This window comes from Tachyglossus aculeatus, chromosome 22 (genome assembly GCF_015852505.1).
Source record: "Tachyglossus aculeatus isolate mTacAcu1 chromosome 22, mTacAcu1.pri, whole genome shotgun sequence".
Lineage (NCBI taxonomy): Eukaryota > Metazoa > Chordata > Mammalia > Monotremata > Tachyglossidae > Tachyglossus > Tachyglossus aculeatus.
The window spans coordinates 31,061,728-31,077,940 of record NC_052087.1 but is presented as its reverse complement, the minus strand read 5'-3'; the positions used below and the strand labels follow the sequence as shown (position 1 = coordinate 31,077,940).

The window sequence follows — 16,213 nt, the reverse complement described above, 5'->3', positions numbered from 1 at the left end:
TGGAAAGGGCATGGGATGGAGAATCAGGAGTTCTGGCTTCTAGTTCTGTTACTGTCCTGATGTGTGTCCTTGGGTAAATCACCTAATCTCTCTGTGCCACAGTTTCCTCATCTATAATTAACTGCCTTTCAGACTGTGACACCCATCAGGGACAGTCTGTTCACTTTGTACTGAATCAAGTCCTCAACATATAGAATGTGATTAATTAATACCTTATTTAATCAATGCCATAAAGCAGGTCACTTCATTTTCTTTATTTGCCAATTTACCTTCCACTTGTCATTCTCCCCATATCACTGTTGTCTTGCACAGCACTGTGTGCTCTTGGCTGGGTAGAATACTAGAGGTCCCATGGCCTAAAATGATTTTAAGACCAAATAATAAAAATGAAATGGAGAAACTATAAAAGAAATTGAATACCTATTGTGGTCCCTTTGCATCCCCTTTGAATATGCTGTTACATGATGCCGTGGTAGTGGGGCAGTTCTGAGGATGTTTGCTGGATTTATTCTCTTTGTGCTTTTACTTTAGGGGTATGGGGAGTGCTAGAAGATTGTGAGAATTAAAAGAACGAAGAAGGGGGGTATTGCTAGAGAAGCAGTGTGATGTAGTGGATAGAGTACAGACCTTAGAGTCAGAAGAACTTGGGTTCTCATCCCAGTCCCCCTAAATTCTTCTGTGTGACCTTGGGTAACTCACCTCACTTTTTTGTGCCTCAGTTTCCTCTTCTGTAAATGGGGATTAAGACTGTGATCACCATGTGGGGTAGGGACTGTGTCCAACCCAATCTCCTCATATCCACCCCATCCCTTAGTACAGTACCTGGCACATGGTAAGTGTGGAACAAATATCACAGTTATCACTATTGCTAAGTATGGGCAGGACTTTATAAGGTGAATTGAACTCTAGGCACCTAACAGATATTTGAAGCCAAAATAGACCTTCAAAATGCAACCTTGTGGATTAGTACTTTATTTTTGCAAAACCACTTTCCTACTGCACAACTTCTTCATGGCATTCTTCACCACTGAATTCCTCAGAGTGTAGATCAGAGGGTTTAACATGGGGGTGATGTTGGTATAAAATATGGCAAACATTTTATCTACTGTAAAGGTGACATCCGGTCGCATGTATATAAAGACACAGGGACCAAAAAAGATGATGACCACAATGATGTGAGAAACACAGGTAGAGAGAGCTTTTCGACGTCCTTCTTTGCTCTGATGTCTCAGGGACCACAGTATGACGGTATAAGAGTAGAGCAAGATAAGAAAGGGCCCCAGAGTGATCGTCCCAGTATTGGCCATGTCTACAACACTGGCGACATAGGCGTTGGCACAGGCAAGTTTCAGCATGGGATGGACATCGCAAAAATAGTGATCGATCACATTGGGGCCACAGAAGGGCAGCCGGACAACCAGGGACAACTGAATCATGGAGTGGATGATGCCCCCAATCCATGTGCCCACAAGCATTTTGTTGCATACAGACCAGTTCATGATGTTCACATAATGGAGGGGTTTGCAGATGGCCACGTAACGATCGTAGGCCATCACTGTAAGAAGGAAGATCTCGGTGGAACCAAAGAAATGAACACCAAAAAGTTGCATCATACACCCCTCAAAGGAGATGGTTTTTCTCTCCGAGATCAGGTCTTTGATCATCTTGGGAGCCGTGAAGGAAGAGTAGCAAAGGTCTATCAGAGACAGAAAGATGAGGAAGAAGTACATGGGTGACCGGTATAGTTTTCCAAAACAGATGGTCAGCATGATGAGGCTGTTTCCCACAAGGTTGATGACATAGAAGAGGAAAAATATCACAAAACATGCCTTCTGTACTTCTACGTTCTGAGAAAATCCCAAGAGCTCAAATTCCGTGACATTGTTTATCTTTTCCATGGATTTCTTAAACGGCAAAGTGCATAGGAGGCGATTAATTTCCCTAGAATGGTACAACAGAAATGACATCATTGATTGTAATGTAGATGGACTCACAGTTCCTGAGGGGAAAAAAACCACAGTTGTCAAGGGGATGGAATCCTGAATCTTTTTAGTATGCATTTTTGAGTTTCGTTAACTAAAATGTTACCGTAATTAAAAGTTGCCTCCTGTTTAGAAAGGTCATCTTTGTACCTCTTCCATACTGTCAGGGCATTTGAGCCAAAGCCTCAGGCAGGAAAAGTAGTAGAGGTAGTCTAAAGGACCTGGCTTCTAATCCTGGCTCTTTCACTTGTCTCCTGTTACCTTGGGGAAACCACTTCACTTCTCTGGGCCTCAATTACCTCATTTGTAAAATGGGGATTAAGTATCTGTTTTCCCCCCTATTTAGACTGTGAAACCCATATGGGATAGGGATTGTGTCTAATCTGATCTTGCCCATCATTTAGTGCAGTGCTTGATCCATAGTAAGTACTTAACAAATACCAAGTTATTATTAATAATTAGAATCGATTATATACTAAAATATCAATCAACATTACAACAGTGTATATTTTGTATAATACAAATATTAGTAGTACATAAATGCATCAATCTATTAGTAACATGATATATTATAATGTTATGCTGTTAATTAATAAAAATAATTTGTTAATTTCTATTAATAATTATTATTACTGTTATTATTCCTAGTGCCAGATCACATAGCAAGGGGTAGAACCTGGATTCAAACCCAGGCCACCTCCAGTAGGTAAACCTACTCAACTTAACTTTTCTGTGTCTCTGTTTCCTTAACTGCAAATTAGGGATTCCTCTTCTCCCTCTAAGCCTGAAAACCTCATGAGGGAAAAGAACTGTGTCTGACCTGATCATCTTGTATCTACCTCAGAGCCTCGAATAGTCTTTGGCCCATAGTAAGGACTTAACATATCCCACAATTATTATTATTAATATTATTATTAGAGGGATGAACCTAATTCCTCTGTGCAAGAGCAGCTTTGTTGTGCCTGCTGCTCTCTTGGGTCAGTGGGGCCCACAGTTGTTCAGAGAACGCATCAGGAAGCTCCATCGCTAGAGCATGCCTGTGTGGCCTCTGGAACCCCCGCTCCGTTTTAAGTAAGACCCCTTTCATCCTGGACCTTTTCCTTTCCAGTTCTCTACTCCTCCTCGCCCTAACTGAAACATGGCTGTCGCCGGACGACACAGTCACTTCTGCTGCTCTCTGCAGTGCAGGCCTCTTCTTCTCCCACTCCCCCAGACTCACCGGAAAAGGAGGAGGTGTCGGTTTCCTTCTCGCCCCTCAATGTCGCTTTCGCACTATCCCTCCTCCCCCTTCCCTTTCCTTCCCTTCCTTTGAAGCCCACATTATTCGCCTCTACCACCCCCTCCAGATTCTTGTAGCCGTCATCTACCGCCCTCCCGGCCCCACTTCCAACTTCTTTAACGACTTTGACCCCTTCCTCACCTTCCTTCTCTCCTTCTCCATGCCCACTCTGATCCTTGGAGACTTCAATATCCACATGGATATCCCTAACGACTCCTCTGCCGCCCGCCTTCTATCTCTCCTTGATGCTGCCAACCTCTTCCTCCACCCCACCTCGCCCACTCACCAACTTGGTCATACCCTCGACCTCATCATCTCCTACCGCTGCACTGTGTCCACCCTCACCAACTCTGTAATCCCTCTCTCTGATCATAATCTTCTCACCTGCCTCCTCACTCACACTCCTTTCCCCTGTAAATCCGTATTACTCCCTCACAGAGATCTCCGCTCTCTGGACCCCGCCCATCTTTCGGAGCGCCTCACACCCCACCTCGCCGCCCTCTCCTCTCTACCCAGTCTTGACGATCAGATTACTGCTCTCAACTCTACCCTTTCTACTCAGCTAGACTCGCTCGCTCCCCTTTCCCTTCACCGCTCTCGCACCACTAACCCACAGCCCTGGATCACTGCCACTGTCCTCCTCCTTCGCTCTTATGCTCGAGCTGCCAAACGCTGCTGGCGAAAGTCTAAACACCATGCCAACCTCGTTCACTTCAAGTTTATCCTTTCCTGCCTTAACTCAGCCCTCTCTTCTGCCAGACAAAACTATTTCTCCTCCCTTATTGACACCCATGCCCATCACCCCCGCCAGCTCTTCCATACATTCAACTCCCTTCTCAGGCCCCCGGTTCCTCCCCCTCCTCCTTCCCTCACCCCCAACGATCTGGCCTCCTACTTCATTAACAAAATTAAATCCATCAGGTCTGAACTCCCCAAAGTCTCTTCCCCACTTTCTCCATCCCCCTGGCTCTCAACACTCTCTGCTACTCTCCCATCCTTCCCAGCGGTATCCTCAGAGGAACTCTCCTCCCTCCTCTCAAGTGCTACTCCGGCCACCTGTGCTTCTGACCCCATTCCCTCTCATCTTATGAAATCTCTCGCTCCATCCCTTCTCCCCTCCTTAACTTCCATCTTCAACCGCTCACTCTCCACTGGTTCCTTCCCCTCTGCCTTCAAACATGCCCATGTCTCTCCCATCCTAAAAAAACCCTCTCTTGACCCCACCTCACCTTCTAGTTATCGTCCCATATCCCTCCTACCATTCCTTTCCAAACTCCTTGAACGAGTTGTCTACACGCGCTGCCTAGAATTCCTCAACAACAACTCTCTCCTCGACCCCCTCCAGTCTGGCTTCCGTCCCCTTCATTCCACGGAAACTGCGCTCTCAAAGGTCACCAATGACCTCCTGCTTGCCAAATCCAACGGCTCATACTCTGTCCTAATCCTCCTCGACCTCTCAGCTGCCTTTGACACTGTGGACCACCCCCTTCACCTCAACACGCTATCTGACCTTGGCTTCACAGACTCCGTCCTCTCCTGGTTCTCCTCTTATCTCTCCGGTCGTTCTTTCTCAGTCTCTTTTGCAGGCTCCTCCTCCCCCTCCCATCCTCTTACTGTGGGGGTTCCCCAAGGTTCAGTGCTTGGTCCCCTTCTGTTCTCAATCTACACTCACTCCCTTGGTGACCTCATTTGCTCCCACGGCTTCAACTATCATCTCTACGCTGATGACACCCAGATCTACATCGCTGCCCCTGCTCTCTCCCCCTCCCTCCAGGCTCGCATCTCCTCCTGCCTTCAGGACATCTCCATCTGGATGTCTGCCCGCCACCTAAAGCTCAACATGTCGAAGACTGAGCTCCTTGTCTTCCCTCCCAAACCTTGTCCTCTCCCTGACTTTCCCATCTCTGTTGACGGCACTACCATCCTTCCCGTCTCACAAGCCCGCAACCTTGGTGTCATCCTCGACTCCGCTCTCTCATTCACCCCTCACATCCAAGCCGTCACCAAAACCTGCTGGTCTCAGCTCCGCAACATTGCCAAGATCCTCCCTTTCCTCTCCATCCAAACTGCTACCCTGCTCATTCAAGCTCTCATCCTATCCCGTCTCGACTACTGCACCAGCCTTCTCTCTGATCTCCCATCCTCGTGTCTCTCTCCACTTCAATCCATACTTCATGCTGCTGCCCGGATTATCTTTGTCCAGAAATGCTCTGGGCATATTACTCCCCTCCTCAAAAATCTCCAGTGGCTACCAATCAATCTGCGCATCAGGCAGAAACTCCTCACCCTGGGCTTCAAGGCTGTCCATCACCTCGCCCCTTCCTACCTCACCTCCCTTCTCTCCTTCTACTGCCCAGCCCGCAACCTCTGCTCCTCCACCGCTAATCTCCTCACTGTACGTCGTTCTCGCCTGTCCCGCTGTCGACCCCCGGCCCACATCATCCCCCGGGCCTGGAATGCCCTCCCTCTGCCCCTCCGCCAAGCTAGCTCTCTTCCTCCCTTCAAGGCCCTGCTGAGAGCCCACCTCCTCCAGGAGGCCTTCCCAGACTGAGCACCTTCCTTCCTCTCCCCCTCGTCCCCCCTCCATCCCCCCATCTTACCTCCTTCCCTTCCCCACTGCACCTGTATATATGTATATATGGTTGTACATATTTATTACTCTATTTATTTATTTATTTATTTATTTATTTATTCATTCTACCTGCACATTTCTATCCTATTTATTTTATTTTGTTGGTATGTTTGGTTCTGTTCTCTGTCTCCCCCTTTTAGACTGTGAGCCCACTGTTGGGTAGGGACTGTCTCTATGTGTTGCCAATTTGTACTTCCCAAGCGCTTAGTACAGTGCTCTGCACATAGTAAGCGCTCAATAAATACGATTGATTGATTGATTGATTGGAGGGAGGCCAGGAATGCCACCCTGAGAGACTTCTGCCCCACGAAGACGAAGGGAGCAGAACCCAGTAGTAAGCAGGGCAGTTTCAGGACTGCAGCCTGATCCTCTGGTGGGATTAAAAGAGAAAAAGGAAGGATTTTTTTCTTAGTGCATACAGGAGAGAATGAGCTCTTTTAGATATACAGGGACAAATAGCCCTTCTGCATCATTTGGTAGAATTGTTGTTTTGATAGAAAAAAAAATTAATGGTCATGTTGATCAAGAAATTGAAGATACTTGAATTTGAATATCAAGATAAATTAATCTTTCTATTGTACAATTGTACTCTTTCAATACTGTACTCTCCCAAGTGCTTAGTACAGTGTTTTGCATGTAGTAAGCACCAAATAAATTCGATTGAATGAATACAATGGGATATTATTATTTTTATCATTATATTGTCAAGTGTCAGTTAAAGTCCATTCTATGCACTGGGATAGATATGAGTTAAACAGATTAGATTCAGTCCCTGCCCCACCTGGGGTTCACAGTCTAAGTAGGAGGGAGAGCAGCTGTTGAATCCCCACTGAACAGATGAGGATAATGTGGCACAGAGAATTTAAGTGACTTGCTCATGGTCAAATAAAAGGCTATCGATGGAACCGGGATTAAAGCCCAGGTCCCTGACTCCCAGGAACATGTCCTTTCCGCTAAGCCATGCTGCTTTCCCATCCAATGCTGATGCCACTGAAAATGGGAGAACATTTAATCCCATATAGTCTCATAATCAGGAAACCTAGAGAAAATCACTACTGCTGCACTGTCTCGACATAATTCTAAGGTAAAAGAATGTAAATTATATCTCAAGTGAGTCAGGTACTCTTGGCTTGAAGAAATGACCACAAAATGTTCCCTATATAGAATATTAACGAAAGAATCATAGTTTAGAAAGGTTAAAATCAGGGTTCAGATTGTAAATCCCTAATCAAATATCATCAAAGCTAAACCCCTTTGATAATTTAGCTGTAGAATATTCATCACTATTAATTTGCCAAGTGGAGGTCACTTCTTTTCCTCTCACTTAAAATCTGCAGTGGCTACTTTAACACTTTCTTTCTTATTTGATACTGAGGGTAATTTTCTCTGAAAATAACCAGAAAAGAAAATGGAATTTAACCTCTCTTCAATCTACTTCGACCTCATCAATCTAGAATTTTGACTGAATTAAATTCCTGTTTGTGTTGTTATTTGGTGCTTCCCATGACGATTTCTATGCTGGTGAATAGAAACTCCTGGGTCTATTGATTCTTCAATGTTGTCTTTCCCCTGTGAGACTCAAACAGTGGTGGTGAATCCACAAGACGTAAGACCCTGGGACCTCTCAATATCCTGTTAGCTAAGGGCTGGGAATATATCAACCAATTCTGTTGCATTGTACCCTCTCAAGCACTTAGTACAGTGTTCTGCACAAACTAAACAATAAATACCAATAAATACCTTTGACTGACTGAGCATTCACACTTTGTGATACTAATCTTCAGAGATTTACAGTGAAGAGAGATACCTATTATACCTCCTCAGAAGCCTGCTGCTCAGCCAGGTGACAATGAATCCATTGAAAATGAATCTTCTCCCAACTGAAACCTCGGATACTGCCTCATAATCAACCCATTTGCACTATTTCAGACTTGCTTTGACTGGTTTTCTGGCCAGAAATTATTCATTCATTCATTCATTCAATCGTATTTATTGAATGCTTACTGTGTGCAGAGCACTGTACTAACTGCTTGGAAAGTACAAATCAGCAACATATAGAGACAGTCCCTACCCAAGAATGGGCTCACAGTCTAGAAGGGGGAGACAAATAACAAAACAAAACAAGTAGACAGGTGTCAATACCATCAGAATACATAAGTAGAATTATAGCTATATATACATCATTAATGAAATAAATAGAGTAATAAATATGTACAAATATACACAAATGCTGAGTGGAGGGAAATGGCGTAGGGCAGAGGGAGGGAGTGGGGGTGATGGTGCGGGGCGGAGGAGTAGAGGAAAAGGGAGAGCTCAATCTGGGAATAGAGTCCAGTTGCCCTCTCTCCAATCCCAATAGTTTAAAAAATCATTTGTGAAGCTGCATAGAGTCAAGCAGCTGGGTCAGGATAGGCCTTCCCAAGGTTAGATGACCCTGGAAAAGCAGAAGAGGCCCTAGAATATCCCTGAGGGAGAGGCCAGTGTACCAGGAATACCCTCTCTGTTACTCTCTGAGGCAGAGAGATAAAACATCATATTAGAATTCGATACATTTTTTCCACGGTATTTATAAAGCCCTTATTATGTGTCAGGCACTGTTCTAAATGCTGGGGGTAGATACAAGGTAATCAGGTTGGATACAGTCCATGTCCCACAGTGGTGCTCACAGTCTTAATCCCCATTTACAGGTGAGGTAACTGAGGCACAAAGTGAAGTGACTTGCCCACCCAGCAGACAACTGGCAGAGCCGGGTCTAGAATCCAGTTCCTTCTGACTCCCGGGGCCCATTCCCCATCCTCTAGCCCAAGCTCCTTCTCTACAAAGAGGCCTTCCTGGTTTACCTTCAGAAATGCACTTCCCAACTTTGTGACTTCTGGTGCTCAGCAAGAGAGACTCCCGGGCTTATTTTGAAGCTTCAGGCAGACCCCTAAGTTCAGCTTCCACTTATCTTGGGGTTTGTTTCCACAAGCATGCATGCGTTTGGGTATGTGCGCTTCAATCAATTCACACACTTCAGTGAATGGCAACAGCAGAAATCCAGGTCCACAACGGGGGGGGGCGGTAATTAACTGTACAGAGGACGGAGCCAACAGTGCTGGAACCGAGCCTCCTCTGGGAGCAGCACATGGACGAGGCTAATATTTGGGGAAAACCCACCCCGGTGAATACAACCAATTTCCCCCAAGACAACCCAAAAAAATCAATTTGGTAAAAGACGGAATTGAAATCCTTGTCAGGTGGGAATGGCCCGGATATCAGGCTCCGTTCTGAGTAAGGTGTGAGGAACCCAGATTTAATTTATTTTCCAGTGCTTGGGTCAAGCTTCACTCAGCTTTCTAGTGGCCCATTCTCAGAGAGAATCTTAAAGAAAAGAGGAGGCCCCATGGAAGACGGTAATCATTACAACAGGAATGGAGGACAGAGTAGAGTGGTTGGGAAACTGTAGATCGAGTAAATGGATGACATCAGTGATGCTGAGATCTGGGTTCTAATTCTCACTTTGTGACCGGGCTGGGTGCAGTATGAGCATTTCGCAAAGTCGAAAAATCAGTGATTTGGAAGCAAGTGGGAACTCCCTTCCTAAGACTGTCTAGGCATAAATGAAAGTGCTTTGTAAAGTGTTATGTGTTCATGCTATCTGCACAGCAGGGTGTGCTGCCAGGATCATTCCCCACAGGGAGTCAGAGTAGTTCGGGAGTCGCATCCCAAGTTACCCCAGCTACGACTTTGTCAACTCAGATCGAGCTGAGTTCTGACCACCACAGAAGACCATGCTAATCTATCAGGATTCAGGCTGAAGGTAGTCGAACAAAGCTCACACTTAATGACAGACTCCTAGGTTAGGCAGGCAACAGTCTGATAACTTTAAGCCGCAAGTAACTCAGTTCCTGGCACACTGCAGACTAACCTAACTTTGGACAGGTTCCCTAGCCTCCCTCATTATGATAGGTGAAGTGTTCAGGAAGCCTTTCTAAGTGGCAAGCATTGTGCTAACCTCTGGGGTAGAGACAAGATCACTGGATCAGACACAGACCCTGTCCCCTGCTGGGCTCACAATCTACTCTTCTGGCTACTAAAACTGGGAAAAGACAGTTTTCTGATGTTGAGAAGATTCATTTGATAATTCATTTGAGCTCCTTGGAGAAAACTGTTATATAATTGGTTATTACTGCATCCTGCTGAGGCTGCAGAGTTGCAGTGTAAAGGAAGGAGAACAATATTGCTTGATGGGTTCTTATCAAGAATTTAAATAACCCTTTTAAAGCCATGAAATACCTCACAAGCATTCAAACTAGCAGCTTGTGAGGCAGGTCTTATTAGCCTTATTACATACACGAGGAAACTGAGGCAGAGAAGTGGAGGGTAGTGGAGGGCAGAAAACTCAACTCAACTCAAGGAGAAGTTCTTTCTCCAGAAAGAAGAGGAGTTCAGGGGATAAAAGTCTGAGAATCCCTCAGCACCCCCAAGGTGTTCTGCAGGGTGCTCTGGTGTGCAGACTCTTCGACTGAGAATTTAGATACGTGAAAGAGTCAGACAATTGGAAAGAAAAACACAGTCTCAATTCAAGCTGCTGTTGCCTTTTATGGCTTTGAAAAATATTGGGCAATTCCCTATCCCTGCCCCTGATTGAGTAACTTCCAAATCTGGGTAGATCTATCCCTGTGCAATTAGTAAGCACTGAAAGCCAAGAGGTGTGGGAGAAAGGTGCCAATATAAAATTCTCCAATGAAACCCCAGTCCTTAAACTATAGCTAACCTTAAAGGGGTTCTGTTCTTGAATTTCCTATAATGCAGAAGAAAAGAGAGGAAACCGGTTTTTATCAAGAATGGGCCAGGTAAAAGAAGAGACAGGTTAAAAGTAACAACAGGATGATAAATTAAACTTGGCTTCTAATCCTGTCCCGAAGCACTGGTAATCTTCTGAGCCTCGGAAGACAACCCGTGCTTCCATTCCCTCATCTGTAATAATAATAATAGCACATTTGCATGGGAGTCAGAGGGTCATGGGTTCCAATTCAGGCTCCGCCACTTCATTCAATCATAATTATTGAGCGCTCCCTGCATTCAGAGCACTGTACTAAGCACCACTTGTTTGCTGTGTGACCTTGGGCAGGTCACTTAACTTCTCTGGGCCTTGGTTCCTTCAGCTGTAAAAGTGGGGATTATGACTGTGAGCCCTATGTGGGACAGGGACTGTGTCCAGTCCCGTTTACCTTGTATGTACCCCAGTGCTTGGAACAGTGCCAGGCACATAGTGAGTGCTTAACAAATGCCATAGTTATTATTATTTTCCTTCAGAGAAGTGGCAAAAGAAGGAAGAAAAAGCCAAGAGGTAGAAGGTGGATATGGGAGCAGCCTGAAGGCCTGAGAAAGACTTACTCCTTGGGCCTGGGTCTCTAGTTGATCCATTAGGCGCCTTTGACCACTCTTACTGTGGCTTACTCCATGCTTTCCACCCTCCATCATTTGTTGAGGCCCATAAGCTAGTATGCTTGTATGATGACACTTTCTGTTTTTTATAAAATGAAAATCATATTTGTTCAGATTCATAAGAGTTTTGAGGCAAAGAATTGTGACCCAAGTCTCTACACCAAGTCAAAACCAGAACGAGGAGTTAGTATTTATAGCCCCGACATTTTAAGCATTTTCTTACTCCATTCTGAGCCTTACAGTCTCTTTTTAAATGGTCTGAAAGGAAACAGAACAGAATAAAATGTGGCCTGTAACTCTTTAGAGACATTGGGTGCCCCACTCTACCCATCCACCAAGGAATCTACGTGGGGAAGCAGAACTGCTTCTCTTTAATGTAGAAATAAGAGGGAAGTGATTTTGCTACTGACTTTTAGCTTAAGATGGCAAATTTTAGTAATATTAATAAAAATAACAACAGTGATGAATGATACCAAGTGCTTATTCTGACCCAGGTACTGGGGTTTGTACTGGATAATCAGATTGGCCCTAGTCCTGGCCCTAACTGGGGAATCCCAATCTAAAAGGGAAGGAGAACAAAAATTTAATCCTCATTTAACTGATGAGGAACTTGGAGCCACCAACAAATTAAGTGATTTGCCGAACTGTGTCTTGAACCAAAGCCTCTTGACTCTCAGGCCCATGCACTGCCTAGCAGTGCATGCTGCTTCTAGGCCACAGTGCTGTTTTGAGGGTCACAGTGCAATTCATAGGCAAGAGAAGTGACCTCGACTATGATCTCAACAATAGTTCAGGGTCTTCTGAAACCTGTGCACAGTTCAAATCTTGGATTTCTAAAATGAGAAATCCAGAATGCAGTGTGATGCCAATGTGTCAAGCAGCCTGCCCCACAGGCTATTTTCAGATGTAGTATTTTGGTCCCACGTATGGGATTAATATGGACAATGTGTATTCTGTGGAGATAATAACCAAATAAAGGTCTTAGTTAACTACTGCCATCGTTACCTCAATGTGCTTCACCACCTTCTCATTCTGCACATCGCTTATTTATTCCAAATGCTTCCCCCAGAGTTCCAGCCCTTCTGTCTGCTTCCTTTTCATCTTCATTGATATGGATTATACCTTCCATTTGAGTCATTTTAATTCCTGAAATGAATCCTAAATTATAGCAATTTTGCCACAGCTCCACTGTTCATTATCATGCCGTGATTCTCTGGCAAAGCAACTTGAAGTGCATCTGAGACATCTACATAGATTCAAACAAATCTCCCTTTTTGTATTGCTACTTGTGGCCGGTGCAAATCATGGCTTGTTAAAACGGCAATAATAATGATAATAATAACAACGATGGTATTTGTTAAGCAGTTACTCCGTGACAAGAAGTGTTCTAAACACTGGAGTAGACAGACGTTAATCCAGTTGGACCTGGTCCCCGTCCTATACGGGGCTTCCAGGCTAAGTAAGAGGGAGAACAAGTTATTTCATTCCCATTTTACAGTTGAGGAACCTGAGGCACAGACAAATTAAGTGACTTGACTAAAATCACACAGAAGCAAGTGGCTCAACCAGAATTAGAACTCAGGACCTCCGACTCCCATGCCCAAGCTCTTTCCCCAATCCATGCTACTGTGAGTTTAGTCCCATATTACTTTCTGCTCTGGTTGCCATCCTCTAAACAATCTAAGACAGTGTTGATCCCAGCTAAAAAGTAAATCAATGCACTGAGAGTTGGAAGAGAGTACAGTGTAGTGCTACAATATATACAGTATAGTATAGTTTCTTTACTAAACCCAAAGAAACGTATTGTTTATAGACCCCTGCTTGTTAAGAGAGTAATTCAGTTCACTACACACCACAACAAAGCTGGCCTTATTACAGTGTTTGGTGTATCTCCACTAAAAGTATCTCTGTTTTGTTACGAAATGATGCAAAAATGAATAGTAGAGTTAAGGTATATTCTATTGTACCTAAAATGTCTCAATGACATTCTAGGTATGGTGGAAGGGATGGAGGTTGGAGTAGTTACTGGAAACAGTGGCAGAGGCAAACATCAGCTTCTCCAGGACACGTGATTCCAGTTTCAAAAGATTCTGAGTCAGTGACCTCATGATTTGACACCCAAATCTACAGCTCTTCCCCTACTCTCTCTCCCTCCCTCCAGGCTCCTATCTCTGCCTGCCTTCAGGATATCTCCTTCTGGATGTCTGCACTCCATCTACAACTCAATATGTCCAACACTGAACTCCTTATCTTCCCTCCCAAACCCTGCCCTTTCCCTGACTTTCCCATCACTGTAGATGGCACTACCATCATTCCCATCTCACAAGCCCTCAACCTTGGTTTCACTCTCGACTCCGCTCTCTTGTTCACCTCACACGTCCAATCCATCACCACAACCTGCCGGTCTCACCTCCACAACATTGCCAAGATACACCCTTTCCTGTCCATCCAAACCACTTCCTTGCTGGTTTTTGTCCCTCACCCTATCCCGAGTGGATTATTGCATCAGCCTCCTCTCTCATCTCCCACCCTCCTGTCTCTCCCCACTTTAGGTCTACACTTCACTCTGCTGCCCAGATTATCTCTGTGCAGAAACGCTCTGGACATCTTACTCCCCTCCTCAAAAATCTCCAGTGGCTGCCTGTCAACCTACACATCAGGCAAAAACTCCTCACTTTCAGCTTCAAGGCTCTCCACCACCTTGCTCCCTTCTACATCACCTCCCTTCTTCCTTCTACAGCCCAGCCCACACCCTCTGCTCCTCTGCCACTAACCTCCTCACTGTACCTTGTTCTCGCCTGTCCTGCTGTCTACCCCCAGCCCATGTCCATCCCCTGGCCTGGAATGCCCTCCCTCCACACAACCGCCAAGCAAGTCTCTTCCTCAATTCAAAGCCATACTGAGAGCTCACCTCCTCCAGGAGACCTTCCAGACTGAGCTTCCTTTTTCCTCTCCCCCTCTCCATCCCCCTGGCCCTATCTCCTTCAGCTCCCCACAGCACTTGTATATATTTGTACAGATTTATTACTCTATTTGTTTTATTTTACTATTTATTTACTATTCTATTTATTTTGTTAATGATGTTCAAATGCTTTAATTCTATTTGTTCTGATGATTTTGGCATCTGTCTACATGTTTTGCTTGGTTGTCTTTCTCCCCCTTCTAGACTGTGAGCCCATTGTTGGGTAGGGACTGTCTCTATATGTTGCTGTCTTGTACTTCCGAAGCACTTACTAAAGTGATCTGCACACAGTAAGCGCCCAATAAATAAGATAAAATGAATGAATGTAACCCGCAGAAAATCAAGCCTGGATTTGATTGCTCCAATCTTCCTCCTTGTTAGAAACTTTAGGGTTGTAAGTGGAGATTGTATTTCTAGGACCTCAACAGCTGTTTTTCTTATTTCAAACATACATCAATGGACCTTAGGCGGAACTGCATTCAACTGCAAAGAAATGAGCAGGAAGCGTGTCCACTATTCTGTTGTACTGTACTCTCCCCAGCATTTAGTACAGTGCTGTGCACATAGTAAGTGCTCAATAAAAATCATCGATTTATTGATTGATTGTGTATTTGGTTCTTGTATTCTCTGCCTCCCTCTAGGGCCTCATACTAAACTACAAAAAGACCATTTTCAAAACCTATAAATGCATATTTTAAGTCCCCATTTTAGCAAAGTTAGTTCTTTGAAAATCTCACCTGCAAACCTTGCTTCAAGGAATGGGTTTTCAGCTTTTCCACTGCTCCTTTCTGAGACAATTTGGGGCTCTTTGGAAAGCTGGAAAAGTAAGTTCTCTCAGCAAATGCAAGTGATATTCTGAGATGCTTTTCCCCCTGATCTAAGAAAGAAGCAAACACTATAGTTATATACTTGCCCCTCACTCCTAAAATCTAAGCTATAACAGCAACCTTGGAGAAAACATCCACTCTGTTATCCTCAATCACCACAGACATATTTCAAGTGAATGATGTAAAGTGTTATGAAGCTGGGGAATTTTGTCCCAAAAGAATCCCAATCCTGGAGTTAGAAATATTTTCCAAACAAGTCAATAATTAATATTGGTTTAGGTTGAAATAAATCTTAAAGCCTGAAATTTTCAGGAAATGAAAAATTAGACCTGTTCCCTGCCAACTTCACAAGTCAAAAATGCATGACTGAATGGATGGAAAATAATTGTTTTCTTCTTCCCTAATAAATACCCTTCAATTTATATCAATCCCATTTCGTTGTAGTGTTCCGGAACACAGGAGTTTTAAGCAAGCAAAGTGACATTTATCGTATTCGAGAATAAAAGACCCCATCCTATCAGATTGTAACTTCCCAATTCCGACTTCCACCAGGAATCAATGCTTCCACTGTAAAATCATATATGTCTACAGGCAGAAGTGCTACCAAAAATGATTTCATATCCATCTCAACCCACATCCAATCTTACAGATGCCCAAAGCCTCATTAAAATGACAATAATAATAGTAATAACAAAAATGGTACTTGTTAAGCACTTACTACGTGCCAAGCACTGTTCTAAACACTGGAGTAGACAGAAGTTAATAAGGTTGGACATGGTCCACGTCCTACACAGGGCTTCTAGTCTAAGTAGGAGGGATAACAGGTATTTCATTTCCATTTTACAGCTGAGAAACCTGAGGCACAGACAAACAAAGTGACTTGCCTAAAGTCACACAGAAGTAAGTGGCCCAAGTAGAATTAGAACCCAGGACCTCTGACTCCAAGGTCCAAGCTCTTTCCCCTAGCCCAGGCTACTGTGAGTTTAGTCCCACATTACTTTCTGCTCAGTTTATAGTCTCCTAAACAACCTAAGACAGTGTTGATCCCAGGTAAAAAGTAAATCAATACACTGAGAGATAGGAGAGAGCGAAGTGGCTTTG

The 16,213-nt window shown here is 44.3% G+C and overlaps 1 protein-coding gene across 1 annotated transcript; it reads right to left on the bottom strand.

Moving 5' to 3' along the window:
- Nucleotides 1-971: 971 nt before the first annotated feature.
- LOC119944005 (olfactory receptor 4S2-like) lies at nt 972-15,077 on the bottom strand. Its single transcript, XM_038765233.1, has 2 exons — nt 15,023-15,077; nt 972-1,941 (listed from the first exon to the last, which is right to left on the bottom strand). Exon 2 carries the CDS (start codon nt 1,896-1,898, stop codon nt 972-974), a length of 927 nt encoding a protein of 308 aa, XP_038621161.1. The 5' UTR covers nt 1,899-1,941; nt 15,023-15,077.
- Nucleotides 15,078-16,213: the final 1,136 nt, after the last annotated feature.